The sequence below is a fragment of the Anguilla rostrata genome, chromosome 6 (assembly GCF_018555375.3).
Source record: "Anguilla rostrata isolate EN2019 chromosome 6, ASM1855537v3, whole genome shotgun sequence".
Lineage (NCBI taxonomy): Eukaryota > Metazoa > Chordata > Actinopteri > Anguilliformes > Anguillidae > Anguilla > Anguilla rostrata.
The window spans coordinates 29,606,049-29,623,701 of NC_057938.1; the positions used below are offsets into that span (position 1 = coordinate 29,606,049).

The 17,653-nt window shown below is 39.9% G+C and overlaps 1 protein-coding gene across 1 annotated transcript in view; it reads left to right on the forward strand.

Annotated features, from left to right (window-relative positions):
- snrnp200 (small nuclear ribonucleoprotein 200 (U5)) overlaps nt 1-17,653 on the forward strand; it is a 209,745-nt gene that overhangs the window by 150,453 nt on the left and 41,639 nt on the right. The window contains exons 35-37 of the mRNA XM_064341033.1: nt 5,606-5,757; nt 10,226-10,334; nt 16,084-16,192. Of these exons, the coding sequence (XP_064197103.1) occupies nt 5,606-5,757; nt 10,226-10,334; nt 16,084-16,192 (370 nt within the window). The remainder of the gene's footprint in view (nt 1-5,605; nt 5,758-10,225; nt 10,335-16,083; nt 16,193-17,653) is intronic.

Consider the following 17,653-nt stretch of genomic DNA (forward strand, 5'->3'; position numbering starts at 1 on the left):
GTTGCTGAATATTTTCTTCCGGATTTTCTTTGTTAGCCCGTTGTAATTGACTCAAAACGTTTGATACAATTATGTGAGGTATGCGGTAGTTCTGCGTAATTAACATTGGTGATACAGTAAAAGCAAACTGGAAATCACCTTCCGCACTTTTTGTCAGGGTAAAATAGCAGGTTAATTCTAGTAATCGTCCCTTTAGCTTTTTCAGACTGCCATAATTTTACTCCATTTTACTGCCATTCTTCAATTCCATGAAAAGACCAGGAAGACTATGGACTAATTTATGGTGCATGGTTCGCATCTGGAGGGCACACTTCGCTGCTCGGCTAGCAGTAACTTCAAAGGAAAGCAAACGGTGGCTGTACCACTACTAATTTAAATGTTCATGCAAGTCCGAGTTTTCGTTCTATTCTTGTCATTTTGCGATTAGCCTATATGGAATTGACGATGAGAAAGTAATCAAACAGCAAATTGTTTACAACGTGTGCATGTTTTCTGCTGTTGTTGCCAGTTATATTGGAAATGTGAATGCATTCTGTCGCTTCGGATGTCAAGACATGAAAGCGAATGTTCGCATAAAAACATAATGAATGTGTTTGAGAGGATATAAAACAGTTACAATCTGACTATTGGCCTGTTATATACTATTTGTTGCATAACAACGGTCCAAGTTCAACTACCAACGACATTTTTGCTTGACAACGGTAAAATATGCCCAAACGGCTGCAGAAGAATATTTCAATTCCAGGTGATTAAATCGATAAAAATCAATAAATACAAAAGTAACCATATACAGTCATTGTTGGTAGCCCGTTGTATATAAGTGGAATAAACTCCTCCGGGCTGTCCCGGTTATTAGAAAATAATGTAGGCTACTTCGGTGGTAGTATTGGGTTACAGAAGAAATCATGGGACAGATGGACGGACGACAACGTCGCTTTTTCATACGTCAGTGGGCTAATTTGCCTAATCTTCGCGGGACTTTAGACCGCGGTGGAAACGCAGACAACCATGGGCTGAAGGAACCTTTTAGTTCCTGGTAAAGTAGTTCCTGGGACTGAAAGTTCCGGGTAATTTTGGTGGAAACACGGCTATAGTTGATGGATTTTAATTTGAAAAAAGCAAATTCAAATTTTTTATTTAACAGGTCTCCCAGCTCTGTTTGGGTTTTTACCAGGTTTAAGTATATTTCTTTACTTTTTGGATTAGCTTCAGGTTGTTGTTCAGTTATATACAACGCTACTGTTAATTCTTCGATTCTTTTCATTCGTTGCTTTTTCTTCTGGGTCGCATAACTGATTACCCATCCCCGACAAGTTGCTTTGTAAGCTTCCCAGATCATAGAAAAGGAATTAACACTTTCTGTGTTTATTTTTAAAAAAGCTTTTGTGTTAACTTTAACATGTTCAATGAACGAGGGGTTAAGCAATAAGGAATTATTAAATTCCCAATTACTGCTTCTAGCAGAGCATTTGAAATGAGAAAAGGATATTGAGATAGGCGCATGATCAGAGTGCATGTTGTTGTGTATTTTAGTTTCCCATGTATTACTTAATATCTTTTGGTTAGTCCAAAAAGCATCAATCCTAGAGTAGCTTTTGTGAGGGTTAGAATAAAATGTGTAATCTCTTTCCCCAGGATGCATGAGTCTCCAGGCATCAAATAACCCTGCTCCTTTCAGCATGTCTGTTAAGGTTTTTGAAGTTCTTATGTCTGTGTTAGATGGCACACTTGACTTATCTATGTGGGGATTCGGTACTGCATTAAAATTACCGCCAAAGATTAATGGCATATCCGTGAAATTACTCAAATGTATGATTGTTCCAACAAATAATGGAATGGGGTCATTCTGTGGGGCATATATGTTTAGAAGTAAAATTGGTTCATTGTGTAGGGTAGCTTTCAAAAGTATAAATCTACCGTTTTAGTCCTTTATTACTTCATCTTCTTTTAGGTCAAGGTTTTTATGGGTCAGAATGGACACACCCCGACTCCTACTATTAAAGCACAAGGAGAGGACTTGTCCCACCCATTTTTGTTTTAGTTTGAGAGACTCCTCATTTAATAAATGTATTTCTTGTAGCATAGCTATGTCTGTTTTCAAATGTGCTAGATGAGACAGAATTCTTGTGCGTTTCATTGGGTTTTTAATGCCTTTAACGTTCCATGATGTCACCTTTATTTTATTTTTACTTAACTGAAAGTCAACCATGGTTTTTGAATGAAGATGAGGATGTATACAGTGACGTGCCTTCTTTTTGTGCCGACACAGGTCATGTTGCATGGGTTAAATATAAACGTGCAAGGGCGGTGAGTAGACTTTAAAACAATAACAAAATACATACAAAAGACTATGATCAACATACACTGAGACATGGCAGAACATCTAGGCTTGTTGGCATATACACCCACATTCAAAAAAAGAAAAGCGAGCCCCCAGAACTCTGGAGAGGGAGTGTTCAGTGGTCCAGATAGAGCAAACCCAAACAAAACAAAAAATGTATATAAATGAACATATAAAGCAAGTAAATAATCAAAAAGGAGAGAAAGATGGAAAAAAAGGTTTAATATCTATATACGCAATTGAGTCATAGTAGTAATTATAATAATATTAATAAATTCAACACATTTTACTTTATATCCTGCTTCCTTTTTTTATTTTTTATTTCCCCTTAAACCAGGAGATCGAAATTAAATGTCCTTAGTTGTGACAAAGTATACTGATATAGTTGAAATAAAAGTCAGTGAGTTAGAAGCCTAATATGCATGCAAACCATACTTTAACGTGACGGTGAGTTAGTAATTTCGTCATCTAGCGAACCTCAGGCTGGTTAAAAAAAAAAAAAAAAAAAAAAAGACGCACGGACTAGCCATCTGGTGGGTAGGTGAGATACAGATCATTCATGGAGGGCTGTTCAGTTTCAGTCTTTTTCCAAATAGTTTATCAGTTAGTGTTTTAATTGCAACTTACCCCCAATCATCAAGTATACCGTGGGATGGATCCTCATAGTGTGTGGATTCACATCACGTTGCAGGCTACTTGATGTCTGGGAACTTCAATTTCATGTCGTCCGTGGCATTCTTCACATTATCAAACTTGTAGGGTTTGCCGCCAATTCATACCCATAGTATTGCTGGATCCCGAATCTTTGTAGTCCCTTTTCCTGTAGCTGTTGCCGCAGTGCCCAGAATTCCCCCCTCATTCTTCTCTGTCGGTTTGACATGTCGGAGGTGATTCTTGAGGTGATATATTGATCTCGGAATTTCAGTTCTTTGGTCTTAGCTGCGGCTCCCAGGATATCCAATTTCTTCTGGAAGTGGTGAAGTTTGAAAATCACTACCCGGGGTTTGTTGGATTGTAGGTTTAGTGGCTTGCCAATTCTGTGTGCCACTTCAATATCTATAGGTTGAAGTTGGATTTGTAATAGGCTAGACAATGTATTGGCTAGAAATGTAACCATGTTGCCCAGCTCACTGTTCTCAGTAATGTTCAGCACTCTTAAATTGTGTCTCCTAGCTCTGTTTTCCAGTCGGTCAATTTCATCGAGTGCAACTTGTAGTTTGTTTTCAATTGTTTGGATGCACATTTCTTGTTTGTCAAGTTTCACAGCGTGGTCGTGTAGTTCAGCTGTGCTTTTTTCCAACTTGTTTTTGATGGATTTCATAGATAGCGTCAGATGGTCTATCTTTGTAGATGGAGAATATATTTTGTCCATTTTTATTGTCAGGGCTTGGTTTGATTCTACGAGCGCATTCAGCATTTGTTGTAACTTTTCCATCTTTTTCGTACAGGTTGCTGTTGGCAAAATTTATTATTATTGAGGACTTCTGAGCATAGCTAAGCCATATGTTTGCTGATAGACCTAGCTGACATTGTTTTCTGGAGTAAGACCGAAAAGAGAGGAGAGAGCATTGATTTACTGTCTCTATCTACTGAACACAGATAACATTTCATCATAGCTATGTAAATATTACTGCTCAATATTTTGGTTATATAAATTATTTTCTATTCTATTTCTTTTTGAAATTGAGTGTCTTTAAATAGGTTAGTGATTTTTTATAATTAGGATATTTCACACTAATGTAAGCATTCATTGGTAGCTTAGTAGTTTTTGTGTTGCATGCACCAGTTATGACGTGAGAGTTGGAACATTGCCAAAATGTGGTGGGCAGTTGAATATTGTTTTCATGTCGTCTCCATCACCATACAAGAAAACATTACATACTGTATAGTACAGAAATACAAGTTATTACACATTTAAGTAATGTACCGCATTGTGTGACAATGTTTTTGCATTATTTTTTAATCTGATATCAATGTTTCATTTTAAACCTTCATAAGGGGCTCATTTATATGATTTATAATGGACAAAAAGCATTTTATTCATTTTTGGAAAGATTTTGGATATGTTTCTGGTCCCCTAGAGATTTTAGACCACTGTACTGACAGAAAGTTTGTAATTCCCACTTGAAATTGATGCAACAGTGAGTTTCTTGAGTGGATAGATTTGGAGACGCTGGGTACACTGCTTAGTTTTTGCTGCATAGATCTTTAGGAGTTCTACATATCCACCCTTAGATTTTATGAACTTGCGATCAAGGAGTTTTTGATCCAGGACATATGTATAGTTTAACCTGCTGTATATATGGGATCTCTCAGTATTTCATTGCAAAAACGAGCAAATTCATTTTTGCCTTTGTGGCACTTTAGTTAATATTCATAATTTAGGAAGAAATAATCTAGAAATAATCTATAATTGCCCCTAAATGGGCAAAGATTGTGTGCAAAGGGGGTAACATTCAGTTGTAAAGAAGCATGATAACTAGCCAATCATTTTTCAATGGACAAGACAGCTTGCTATTTTTATTTTATTTTAGCCAATCAGATCGATATGTTCGCCCAAATATCAACTGAGCTCTTTAGTTTTTATGTTTCTCCAATTCTCAAGGCTGTTGTTTTACCTACGTAAAGTTTAAAAAAAATTTTTTTTTTTTAAATCAAACCAATTCTAGTTAGATTTCCTTCAGCGCTTCAAGTATTGATGGTCTTTTCACCAAGTTGTTTTGGGGAATGGGACCATGGGGTAGAGGGCTGTATGCACCACACCTCAATAAATGGCACTAGATGTAAATTTACGCTACCTGCCTAGTGGCATTTATTTACGCATGATGGAATTTTTATTCACTGTTTATTTACCTGGTGGTGTTTTATTAACAGCAGCTGAAAAGAGGCCAAGATTGTTTTGATTGTGAAGTGAGCGGTCAGACAGGTTAATAATAACAAATTGTTATAATAGTGCTAATTTAACAATCAGGGTTCAACGTTAAGGTTTTTTTTTCACTTGCCCAATCGGGCAAGTGAGTTGCTAGATTTACTAGCCCGACGTGGCGTTTTATTTGCCCCGGGCAATCGGGCAAGCCTTATTGCCTAAAAGAAATGTCGCAAAAAGGTTTTTATATTATCACAACTAGATTACAACAAATGCACGTGCATAATATGGGGCTTTTTTAAATGGAGTAGGTGCATCTGAAAATTTCTCACCCATAAACAACCCTGGAGTAAAGTATCTCGAAGTTTCAATTGTGAAATTGTGTTATGTTATGTCAGGTTCCTGCACTGCACTGAGAAAGACCTGGCTCCCTTCCTGGAGAAAGTGACAGACACCACCTTGAGAGAGACTCTGGCTAATGGGGTTGCATACCTGCATGAGGGTCTGTCTGCCACTGAAAGAAGAATTGTGGAACAGCTTTTCAACTCTGGTAAGGGAAACGTCATGCAAGAGAAGTCATTAGATCAATAAATCAATTTTCCTGCGCTGGGGCTCATCTTGAAATTATGGAGTGCAGCTTGCATGAATGGTACTTTATAATTAATGTCACTAAATATTGAAGAACAGACATTGCCAGTTGGGACCATAGCTAAAGAATATGAATATTAAACTTTCACCATTGTTATAACTTCCATGCTCCACACTACCATGCTCTGGAATACGCACTCCAGGCAATGCTTGGGACTACGCACTCCGAACCATGGAAGTGCGGTAGCACGGAAAAACAGTTAAATGAGTGGGATGCACTTTGTGACGACATCTGACCCATAACCTTTAACCTGTGCTGTAACTATCAGTGAAATTCCGGTAATAAACCTGTGGGGAATAACGTGAGAGTATTTATTTCATACCGTATTTATTTCATATTTATTCAAGTGTAAAAATTACACACAGCTGTCTAAATGGAAAAACCGCAACTTAATTCATATACATTTTAGTTACGGTGAGCACCATAATTCATTGGACAGTGACACATTTTGTGTTATTTTGGTTCTGCACTTTAGTACTTTGAGTTTGAAATGACAATGAGGTTGAAGTGTAGACTGTCAGCTTTAATTGGTATTTTCATCCATATCGGATGAACCGTTTAGAAATGACAGCACCTTTTGTACATGGTCCCCCCATTTGAAGGTACTAGAAGTATTTGTTGAATTGGCTTCACAGATGTGTTTCGTTAGGCAGGTGTATTCATTTGTGTCGTTAGTGAATGCAGAAGAGAGCTGTTGATCTAGTCTTGATTCTAGACTTTGCAACTGCCTTTGGAGATTGTTGTTGGGGTGTGACAACATGAAGAAAACAGCAGTGTCAATGCAAACTAAGCTGGCTGTCATAAGGCTCAAATGAAAATCAATTAATCAGGAACATTGCAAAAACCCTGGGCTTGCCCAAATCAACAGTTTGGTTGATCATTAACAAGAAAAAAAAACAACTGGTGAACTCAATTATGTCAAAAGACCCGGTAGACCGAGGAAGACCACTGTAGTGGATGACCAGAGAATACACTCTGTGGTGAAGAAAACCCCCCTGACAACAGCCCAACAGATGAAAAACACTGTGCTGGATGCAGGTGTAGATGTGTCAAAGTCTACCATACGTAGAAGACTACACTAGCAGGACTACAGAGGGTACACTACAAGATGCAAACCACTGATAAGCATGAAGAACAGAAAGGCGAGATTACCTTTTGCTAAAAAGCATCTAAAAGAGCCCCAAGAGTTCTGGAACAAAGTCTTGTGGACAGATGAGACAAAGATTAACATGTACCAGAGTGATGGAAAGAGGAAAGTGTGGAGAAAAAATGGAAATGCCCATGATCCAAAGCATACCACCTCATCCATGAAACATGGTGGAGAGGGTGTTATGGCTTGGGCCTGTATGGCTGCCAGTGGTACGGGCTCACTTGTCTTCATCGATGATGTGACTGCAGAGAGAAGTAGAACAATGAATTCTGAAGTCTACAGAAATATTTTATCTGCTCAGATAAAAACAAATGCCTCCAAACTCATTGGACGGCACTTCATCATGCAACAAGACAATGACCCGAAACATACTGCTAGAGCAACGAAGGGGTTTTTGACGCCAAAAAAGTGGAAAATCCTTGACTGGCCGAGTCATTCACTAGATCTGAATCCAATTGAACATGCGTTTTACATGCTGAAGAGGAAACTGAAGGCATAAAGTCCCCGAAACAAGCAGGAACTGAAGATGGCTGCAGTACAGGCCTGGCAGAGCATCACCAGGGAAGATACCCAGCATCTGGTGATGTCTATGCGTCGCAGACTTCAAGCAGTCATTGTATGCAAAGGATATGCGACCAAATATTAAAAATGATTACTTTATTCTACATTATGTTAAACTGTCCAATATTTTTTGATGCCCGAAAATGGGGGGACTATGTACAAAAGGTTCTATAATTTCTAAACAGTTCATCCGATATGTATGAAAATACCCTCAAATTAAAGCTGACAGTCTACACTTCAGCCTCATTGTCATTGTATCCTCAAAGTGCTAGAATACAGAACCAAAATAACAAAAAATGTGTCACTGTCCAATGAATTATGGTGTCATGAATCACTGTATATTAATACGACCTCTTTTATGATATCAACTTTTAGACTAGGAACACGCTTGGAATTCCTTAATCCCAACCATTAAGTACATTGGTGCAAATGTCGCTTCAGTTTCCAACTGTATTCCTAATGGCTATTTTGCTTCCTGCGACTTGGGTTACAACTGTGAATATGTAACGGATCGCTAGAAATGCTAGTAGGGACACTTCCGGAGTATAACAAGGATGGTTTTTTCTACATAGCTAGGTTCAGGTTGTTACCTATATTTCGCCTATCTTATGTAGACTACAGTGGCAAATTTGTTTGTTTTCCTGTCTACCGAATGAACCCGGTTGATAGGTGCTCACACTCTATAAGTAGTAGGCTATATATTACTGAAATATTCTGAAATAGACTAACCAGTAATATCAGCAACTTTTTGCGAGCTAGCCTCTTGTATTGAATTCTCCTTTTTGCTGTCAGAAAAGCAGTGGAAGGCAGCGATAGCTTGGAAAATATTAATTGCAGTTGGATAGTGAACTCAACCCCCTAATAAATTTGCCATTTCATTGTAAACTCTCTTGTCTGTTTTTTTTCATTATTTTCACACTGTATACCAACTGTGTGCGAACAACTGGATACGCAGGCAACAGATGTGGAGCCTGTCATGTTTCTGGTGGCTACTCCATAGTTGGTGGGTGTATTTCAAATTAAATGGAAAGAAGATGGGCAGTGGCGAGGATAAGATGGCAGTTTATAATTCCAAACAGGACCCAACGATCAGCACCGATGTAGTCAATATAGCTCACTACACTCGTTAAAATGACATATCTTTAAACTAAAAAAAAAAACACTCATATTTTACATATTGTGATATTCATTAATACTGTACCACTTCATTTACATACAAACTCCTCATCGTGTACCATTTTCCCATGACATAATATAAGTTTCCAATCCGAGAGAGGCAGCGACCGCTCTAGACTACTGTCATCCACCATTACCATTGTTCTTGACAGTTTTCTCAAAGAATTATGGGATTTTTCCCAGTCGGAGCATGCACGGATGCACACTTCAAATTTTGATTGAACGGAGTGCGCATCCGGGTGTTTATGAAGTTTGATCAGGGTAGACCAAGCTAATCATGCGCAAGTCATGACTTTGACACTTCAACTTATAGCTTAGAGTTAAGCAGAGACAGGGGATGATAGCTTGCACATTCTATGGAATCTTTATCATTTTATTACATTTATCAAGCTAATCAGGCTCAAATTATGAATTTATCGCTTTACTTCAAGTTCAGCAGAGATGGGGTGTGGAATTCTTATCCGTTAGCTTTTTCAGTGGGGAAAAGTAATATTGTGAAGCAGTGCACCTATTTATGGCTATAATCCAAGATAGAATTCTGGAGAAAAAACATTTTCACTTATTCATGTCCTTATTTTTGTTCTGGCACCTGCTGCTTATGTAGTCATGCAGCTGACAGTCCCCCCGGAGGATGGGGCTACCTCATTCATTGCCTAAAAGGAGTTGCAGGTGATTTGGGGTATGCGTGGTGTTTATGGCAGCATATAAGCTGGAAGTTTAGTTTGCACTTGGTGAGGAAGGAGGGACATGTGAGTTTGATCAGCTTGTGGGTTGAGATTACATGTAGTTAGTTGATGTTGTAGGCCTAGTACCCTACTGACATTGACAATGAAGCCTATGTTTCATTTTATTATTTTTAGTAACTGAAGTAGGTTTTCAGGACTTACTCAACCAGTTATCATGCCAAGAAGGGTGAAGTGGTGCCATTTTCATTCAATGCTGTATGGAGAAGTACATTGTGCTACTGGTTTTATGATCTTTTTTTTTTTTTTTTTAAACTACTGAAAGTAGAAAGACTCTGAGCAGGCTGCCAGAGTGGGCTAGAGGAGGCTGACCTGGCTGGCATTAAGTGCAGGGGGAGGCTCCATCCTTTGCTGGGTGCCAGTTTCTCTTTCACTTGTTAGTTTTTCTTTCTCTAGACTGCACGTACACTACGTTACAATGCTACTGACCCATACAGATAAGTTTTATATAGGAACCAGCCAGGGTGTTACTTAAGTTGCTACTGTAGGCAAAATGTCGGCCCACTTTATGCAATTAGGAAGATTAAGTGTTCTTTTTCTCGCCTCCTAGGGTGACAGAGAATGCTGCAGCAGTGGGAAAGTTCTGTAGTTACAATGGGGAATTCCAGTTTTGTGGATAAATTTTTGGTGTAAACCGATAAACTGGTGGTCAAGGGCAGTTTTCCAGTGAGCATGTTTGATGTTGATATTTGACTCTTACTTAATGGTTTTCACTTTGTTACTGGTCTGTCTACCATAGGTGCTGTACAAGTGGTGGTGGCATCACGGTCACTCTGCTGGGGTACCAATATTTCTGCACATCTGGTGGTTGTCATGGATACACAATACTACAATGGCAAGATCCATGCGTAAGTACTTCTGTGGAGGTGATGATGGTGTAAAGTTCCTTGCAATAGTATTCATCCCCTACCAATGATATTTATGTCTTAAATAACAAACACTGTATATGCTTTCTTAAAGTATTTTTTATTGCATCCTTTTCAAAAATATGAGCAAGAAATCTGAAAAAATGTCTGTATCAGCTTGAGCTTTCACTCAATCGGACCTTTAATGACATAATGTGCAGGATTTTTCGCTTGAAAATATTATAAAATAACTAAATACTTATGCTAAGGTATATTAGTGCCTCCGGGAAATCTTGCGATCGCAATAATTAATGCAAATTCAACCAAACTCCGCAATATTTGCAGGGGCTTGCAATTTTGCAAAATTCCCACGATTTCTCTGCATTAAATGTCCAAATCCAGAGCCATATAAAGAGCCGTATATGTGCGTTAACTCATATAAACAAAATACATAGCAAAATGCGTCTGTAGGGGCTGCAGTCATAAAGAAACGCATGACAAAATGGTTAGGGAAAGTAATCATAAGTACTTATCTGTCACAGGAGTCTACAATAACGTTGATCCATTTTGTGAATAAATTTATTCTCTGATGAAACAATATCTTTGTTGCCAGACTGCTCCTTCAGACAATCTCTGTTATCAACACTGCTATCTAGCATAATTAGCAAGCATAGTGTAGCTCGACCTGTGTAACGTTACCTTTTGCTCCGCTGGTAAAGACCGTTCATCACTACATACAACTTGGTTTACTCCAAAAGTCCGTTTGGAAACTTTGTATTAAAATAACTCCTCATTTACAGTTAGCAAGGCTCTTTTATGACTCAGGACTTTTTTGTAACTTGTAAACTATGTTCAGAAAATAAAAAAAGATGAGAACTAAAATATTTCCAGCTATTTTTGCAATGTGCAGTGTGCTTATTATCATAGGAAGTGATTACATATGACTCTTTCGGGACTAGTATATCTATGATGCTTGAGCTGTCTCAGTCCTTTTGCACTTTTGCAAAATTTGTGCACCTTTTACCTGTATTTGTTATTCTAAAATGTGTTTGGGATGATCCTGGGCGTGGAGCTCTTTTCTGTGTGGGGTAGGGTGGGCGTGGCTACAGAGCAAAATGTTTACTTCTGGCAGGTGTTAAGAAGCCTAGATAAAGTAAAGCAAAAACAAAAGCCGACAGGGCTTAGAAACTAGAGTCAGACTTGGAATTAGTTTTCCTCAGTGGCGTCAGCTGAAGTTCGCCAAGGGGATGAAAAGCAATATGGAGTTGGCCTGTCTTCTGTTGGACCTCTAAGTAACCTTACTTTTAGGCAGCTAGATTAGACGGCTAGATGCCCGAGGTAGAAAATGACGTTGAATTAATATTTACTGAACTTTCAACATATTATTTCTAATTGTACACCACAGAAACATGACAATGTAATTAGGGGTGGGCGATATGGCAAAAATATCATATCACTATTTTTTTCAGGCATGATCACGATCCACGATATGCTCACAATTACTTTTTCATGTTGGTTAACACTATTTTACAAGTTAATGAACAGTGCAATCAAATTAATATCCCTATTTAAGAAAATATTGCCCTTTAAGGAAACAAAACCTAAAAGAAAAAGAATAGAGGGCCAAAGTACCAGATTTTAATCAAGTGCAATTCTGCAAAATATTAAGTTTGTACCGCTACCGCTAGCCTCTAGCTGCGTGGCTGCGCCTGAGGCACTCACGTGAGGTCCCCTGATTGTTTGGCTTTCCGCATGCTCTTTGGGGTGCTTTTTCTTGAGGTGATTAAAAAGGTTTGTCATGTTGCCATCCGATGTGCGAACATTTTCTTTGCAAACTTTGCAAATAACGGTGCTTTGCGCCGTGTCGGTTTTGGAAAACCCAAACCTGTTCCATATCCCGGACGAGCCCCCATTTTGTTACGGCTGGCTCGACTGGCCGCAACAAACAAAGTCCAGATGCATCAAAAACACGACAGAAACTGATCTAAAAACAAACCCAGATGTTTATTAATCTAAATTACAAATAAAAACACACAAAGTTCACAAAACCAAAGCTCTCCACACAAATCACAAGCCCCAAAAGAAAATCTGCCCTGCCTCATACTACTGGGCTTATATTGGGCCACAGGCAGGTGGAAGCAATCAGGCAATTAAGTAATTAAGCAACTACCTCCACCTGCACTACCCAGGCAAGCAGAGGCAGGGGATGTAACACCCCCACCCATAAGACAAACTTTTTTTTTTTTCTTCAAATTACTATACAAAACTAAACAAAAAATAAATACCGAATGTCCACATTGTCCAGAGAAGTCTGCCGCTGTAGGGAAGTGTGTGTCTGCGCGCGTCCTCGCCGCCGCAGGGTACTGTGTGTCTGTGCGCAGCGTCCTCGCCGCCGCAGGGTACTGTGTCTGCGCGCAGCGTCCTCGCCGCCGCAGGGTACTGTGTCTGCGCGCAGCGTCCTCGCCGCCGCAGGGTACTGTGTGTCTGCGCGCGTCCTCGACGCCGCAGGGTACTGTGCGTCTGCGCGCAGCGTCCTCGCCGCCGTAGGGTACTGTGTGTCTGCGCGCAGCCTCCTCGCCGCCGCAGGGTACTGTGTGTCTGCGCACAGCTTCCTCGCCGCCGCAGGGTACTGTGTGTCTGCGCGCAGCGTCCTCGCCGCCGCAGGGTACTGTGTGTCTGCGCGCGTCCTCGCCGCCGCAGGGAAGTGCGTGTCTGCGCACGGCGTCCTCGCCGTCGCAGGGAAGTGTCTGAATGTCCACAGTGTCGGAAGTAGGATGGTAGATCCCGGACGAGCCCCCATTTTGTTACTGCTGGCTCGACTGGCCGCAACAAACAAAGTCCAGATGCATCAAAAACACGACAGAAACTGATCTAAAAACAAACCCAGACATTTATTAATCTAAATTACAAACAAAAACACACAAAGTTCACAAAACCAAAGCTCTCCACACAAATCACAAGCCCCAAAAGAAAATCTGCCCTGCCTCATACTACTGGGCTTATATTGGGCCACAGGCAGGTGGAAGCAATCAGGCAATTAAGTAATTAAGCAACTACCTCCACCTGCACTACCCAGGCAAGCAGAGGCAGGGGACGTAACAACAGACGTCAAATTTTTTTTAGGAACCAACTCCTCCATGGCGTCAGCCATGCCGCTATATGTTGTCAAATAAAAAACGGGGAGGAAAATAAATCCAAGGCGCTACGTACTGTTTGCTATTATTGGTTTATTGGTGTGTCTGTTAGGGGAGGTGCAACAGGGACTAGCGACTAGTGTGATTTTAGGTTTGGCTGAGAAAAACAACGTTGGATGCCATGTATGAGCGTTGTCAGTGCAACTGTAGCCCGATACTCCCGATCCCTCTGGAAAGGCAGATCGTAGAGACATTTTAATCATTCACAATCTAATATTGTCATATCGCCCACCCCTAAATGTAATATTATATTACATTAGATATATTTGGCAGAAACTTATGTAAAGCGACTGCATACAGAAGGTCGTTGGTACAACTACAGAACACAGGTAAGATAAGGCTATAATTTGCATAAAGTATCAGTTATCTATAGCCATGAACATATGCATATTATGTTGTATTACAGAAAATAAAGAAGCTAAGATTTGAATAGGCTAAAGATAACTTCATGGAAAAGTCATTCACCAAGTATATTAGCTTGCCATGGTAGGTCAATGGTCTACTTGTGATATTTGTTCCACACACGATTTCGTGTTTACATCCCAATTCTAACTAAATGTCCGGCTGTATTCCACAAATTAGGATTACGCAGTTAGCTGGATAACTGCGGTGAGTATAGCCCGGAACAGCTCTTTATTTCAGTTGATGTTCCAAATCCGGGAGGGTTTGTCATGGCATATCCTTTGCATGCTATGACTTCCTGGTGTCTGTGACCTATCAACATCATCAGAGTCTGGATATCTTATTGTCGGGTTGTCCTACAAGCAATACAAAAACTCTTTGCATTTGAATGGATCTCTATGGGAATTTGGGGGTGGGACTAGATTCAGCTGTAAATTATGCTGATACAGTATGGAACACATTTGTTGGCTAAATGGCTTTAAGTCATCAAGGGTCCAAGGTATCAAATGAGCCTCAAACCACCATGCTGCTGCCAGATATGCAGTAGATACTACAAGCATTGTTTCTCCTGAATATTTTTTTCATTGAGTTTAACAGGAAAATTAATCAGGAGAAACAATGCTTGTTGCTGTGACAGAATACGGATTTTTTGTGGTAAAAGAATATTTTTATGAACATAACGCATAAATTGTCCAATTTTTCAGATAGACACTATTGTCCAGTGTGTCGTGTGGGGGGTGTAGTTGCAGATGAGACTGCAGGGAGGTGGTGCTTGGTAAATGGACTACCGGCTTGATTAACTTTGGACTTAACTGTATATTTCAAAATATAACTGATCTACCAAATGGTTTGGCCCATTAAACATTCATAATAGGCTGTTCCTTGGTTACATTATTAGTTTTTTTGAGTTCTTAATTAGGCTACCAGCAATTAGCGGCTCATAGCTGAAATTAAAAATGTGTTGATTCAACACATCACATTGTTCAGTTTTGATTACACTAACAAAAAAACAAGGATATACTAGCAGTTTATGTATGGAATAGTCTCCCAAGATTGTATTGATATAATGGAAAGTATAGGCTGCTCGTGCTCCCTGATTGATTGGCATTAAATCACTGAATCTCGTTCATTCAACAAAACGTATGGGAGGTTGGGGAGCGTCACCATGAATGGTAAAGGATGTGGCTGGTCTCATGTTACCATTGGACATTTGTTTACTTGTATTTGTGCAATCTGATTTAAAGAGTAAATATGAGCAAATGAGAAAAATCCAAAAACTGTTATGTTTATGGTGAGTCCCCCCCCCGTGTTTTGCTAGCATCCTTGTGATAAGCACTGTCGTTCGTCCCTCATGCTTATCATCACAACGACATAGCCTCGCTATGAATGGCTGGACACTTGCGGTCTGTGGCTGTGGTTTCAGTCAAAAGCTTTCCTTTTAAATGGGAGTGCATTGTTGTTTTTGACTTGCGGTATGATAACTGTGTGCCACTTCCTTGTCATTAATTTTACCTTGCTATGCTATTCTTTTCATGTTTTTGCTAGTGTCCAGCAGTATTTCTCTCTCGTAATGTAGTGTAGGGCATTTAAATAGGCACCAGATGGCAGTGTGGACTATATGCCAATTACAACTTCCACAGTAGGCTACCTTTGCCTATGGCTCCATGTCTGTGGTTCTATACACTGTGTTAAAAAAAAAAAAGAAAAATTAAGTCTGCATGATATTCGAATGTATGGACATTCAAATATATGACTAGTCAAATATTCGAAAATTGGAACTCATCTCTAATGTCCTGCATCTTGCTTTAGGTGTTTTCATCTTTAATGGCTTGTACGTATATTGGTGCTTGTCCTCATCACTGGAGCATGTCAGTGTGTCCAAATAGTGTTATTATCGTTTAATAAAACTTTAATAAAAGGTGTTGTATACAGCTATTAGCAGGTTTCCCTTTCCTCAAGCTCCCATGGTTCATTGCAATTTCAGTGCCAAAAGACAGAATTGGATGGCTGGTGATGTCAAATCTATTGAGTGATTCCAGACTGAGCTGAGAGAAACAATGAAAATGCCAGACCGGTATACAGATTCGGATGTGATTTCACTGTGTGTTCTTTCTGCTGATCTAATTGTGTGAAAATATGTTAACTCTCACACACAGCTACGTGGATTACCCCATTTACGATGTACTACAGATGGTTGGCAAGGCCAACCGCCCCCTGCTGGATGACGAAGGACGTTGTGTCATCATGTGCCAGGGCTCCAAGAAGGTAACAAAATTTTCTTTTTTCTTTCCTTAAAACAGTGTTTACCCACTTTCTCACTCTGTGCAGAGAGATTTCTTCCAGGGGATTTGACTTCCACCTTGCTGGATTTTTCAGGCAGTTTAATGGGCTTCACCAGCTACTGCAGCAGGTGTTCCATTTAATTAGGGGTCCAAGCAGCGAAGCTGGTGGAACCCTATTGTATCTGTTCGGATTATTAGGGGTCCAAGCAGCGAAGCTGGTGGAACCCTATTGTATCTGTTAGGATTATTATTCTTATTATTATTTTTCTCCGCTAAAAGTGTCTGAGGCTCAGCAACCGTAAGTCCTGGAGCAAACAAATGTGGCAGGTGGGTTCCTATGGGCCCCCACTACTCAGGCACTAAAAATCACGTATGTCAGCCAGATGGTGGCGGTATAACAAAGGGTAACGCGTAAAAGCCCATAACTCCCACACCATAAGTTAGATCAACACAAAACTTCATCGACCTATGCATCTCAACGTGCTCTACAACTTTGTCATTGGCCCCACCTTTTTCCGCCATATTGTTTGCCCGCCATTTAGACTTTTTAGTTGGGGCGTGGCAGTTTTCTCCGCTAAAATGTCTGAGGCTCAGCAACCATAAGTCCTAGAGCAACCAACTTTGGCAGGTGGGTTCCTATGGCCCCCCACTACTCAGGCACTAAAAATCACCTATGTTGGCCAGATGGTGGCGCTATAACAAGAGGGTCATTCTTTAAAAGGCCATAACTCCCACACCATAAGTCAGATCAACACAAAACTTCATCGACTGATGCATCTGAATGTGCTCTACAACTTTCCTATTGGGAGCACCTATGTCCGCCATATGGTTTGCACACCATTTGGACTTTTTCATTAGGTGCATGCTAGGTGCATGCTAGGATAGGCTACCAAAAGCTTTTCAGTAAAAGCTTTCTGAGAGGATGAATAATTACTTTTCTTTGGCATGGATCCATTTGAAGACAGTATCGGGTGAGTTCGTTTAGTCTTTTAATCTGTCATTATGCTGAGAAATAGTTTAACCATTTTATTGATAGGTTCTGAGTTTCTGTGCACATGTGCGAAAACACGCTGGTATAATAAAACAATGACGGTAATACATATATAGTCCGCTTCGTTCCGTTGCTACCATAACATAACAGACTATCTTATGTCTACAGCTGCAGTTCTCGCTGCAATTTCTAACATTGAATATTCACACAAAAACGCAATTTATGCTGTACTTGGCCAATGTCTAAATAAATAATACGCTACGGTAAAGCTTTGAGAGGATGCATAATTACTATTCTTTGGCATGGATCCATTTGCAGAAAGTATCGGGTGAGTTCGTTAAGTCTTTAAAGCTGTCATTATGCTGAGAAACAGCTAAACCATTTTATTGATAGGTTCTGAGTTTCTGTGCAAACGCGCGAAAACACGCTGGTATAATGAAACAATGACGGTAG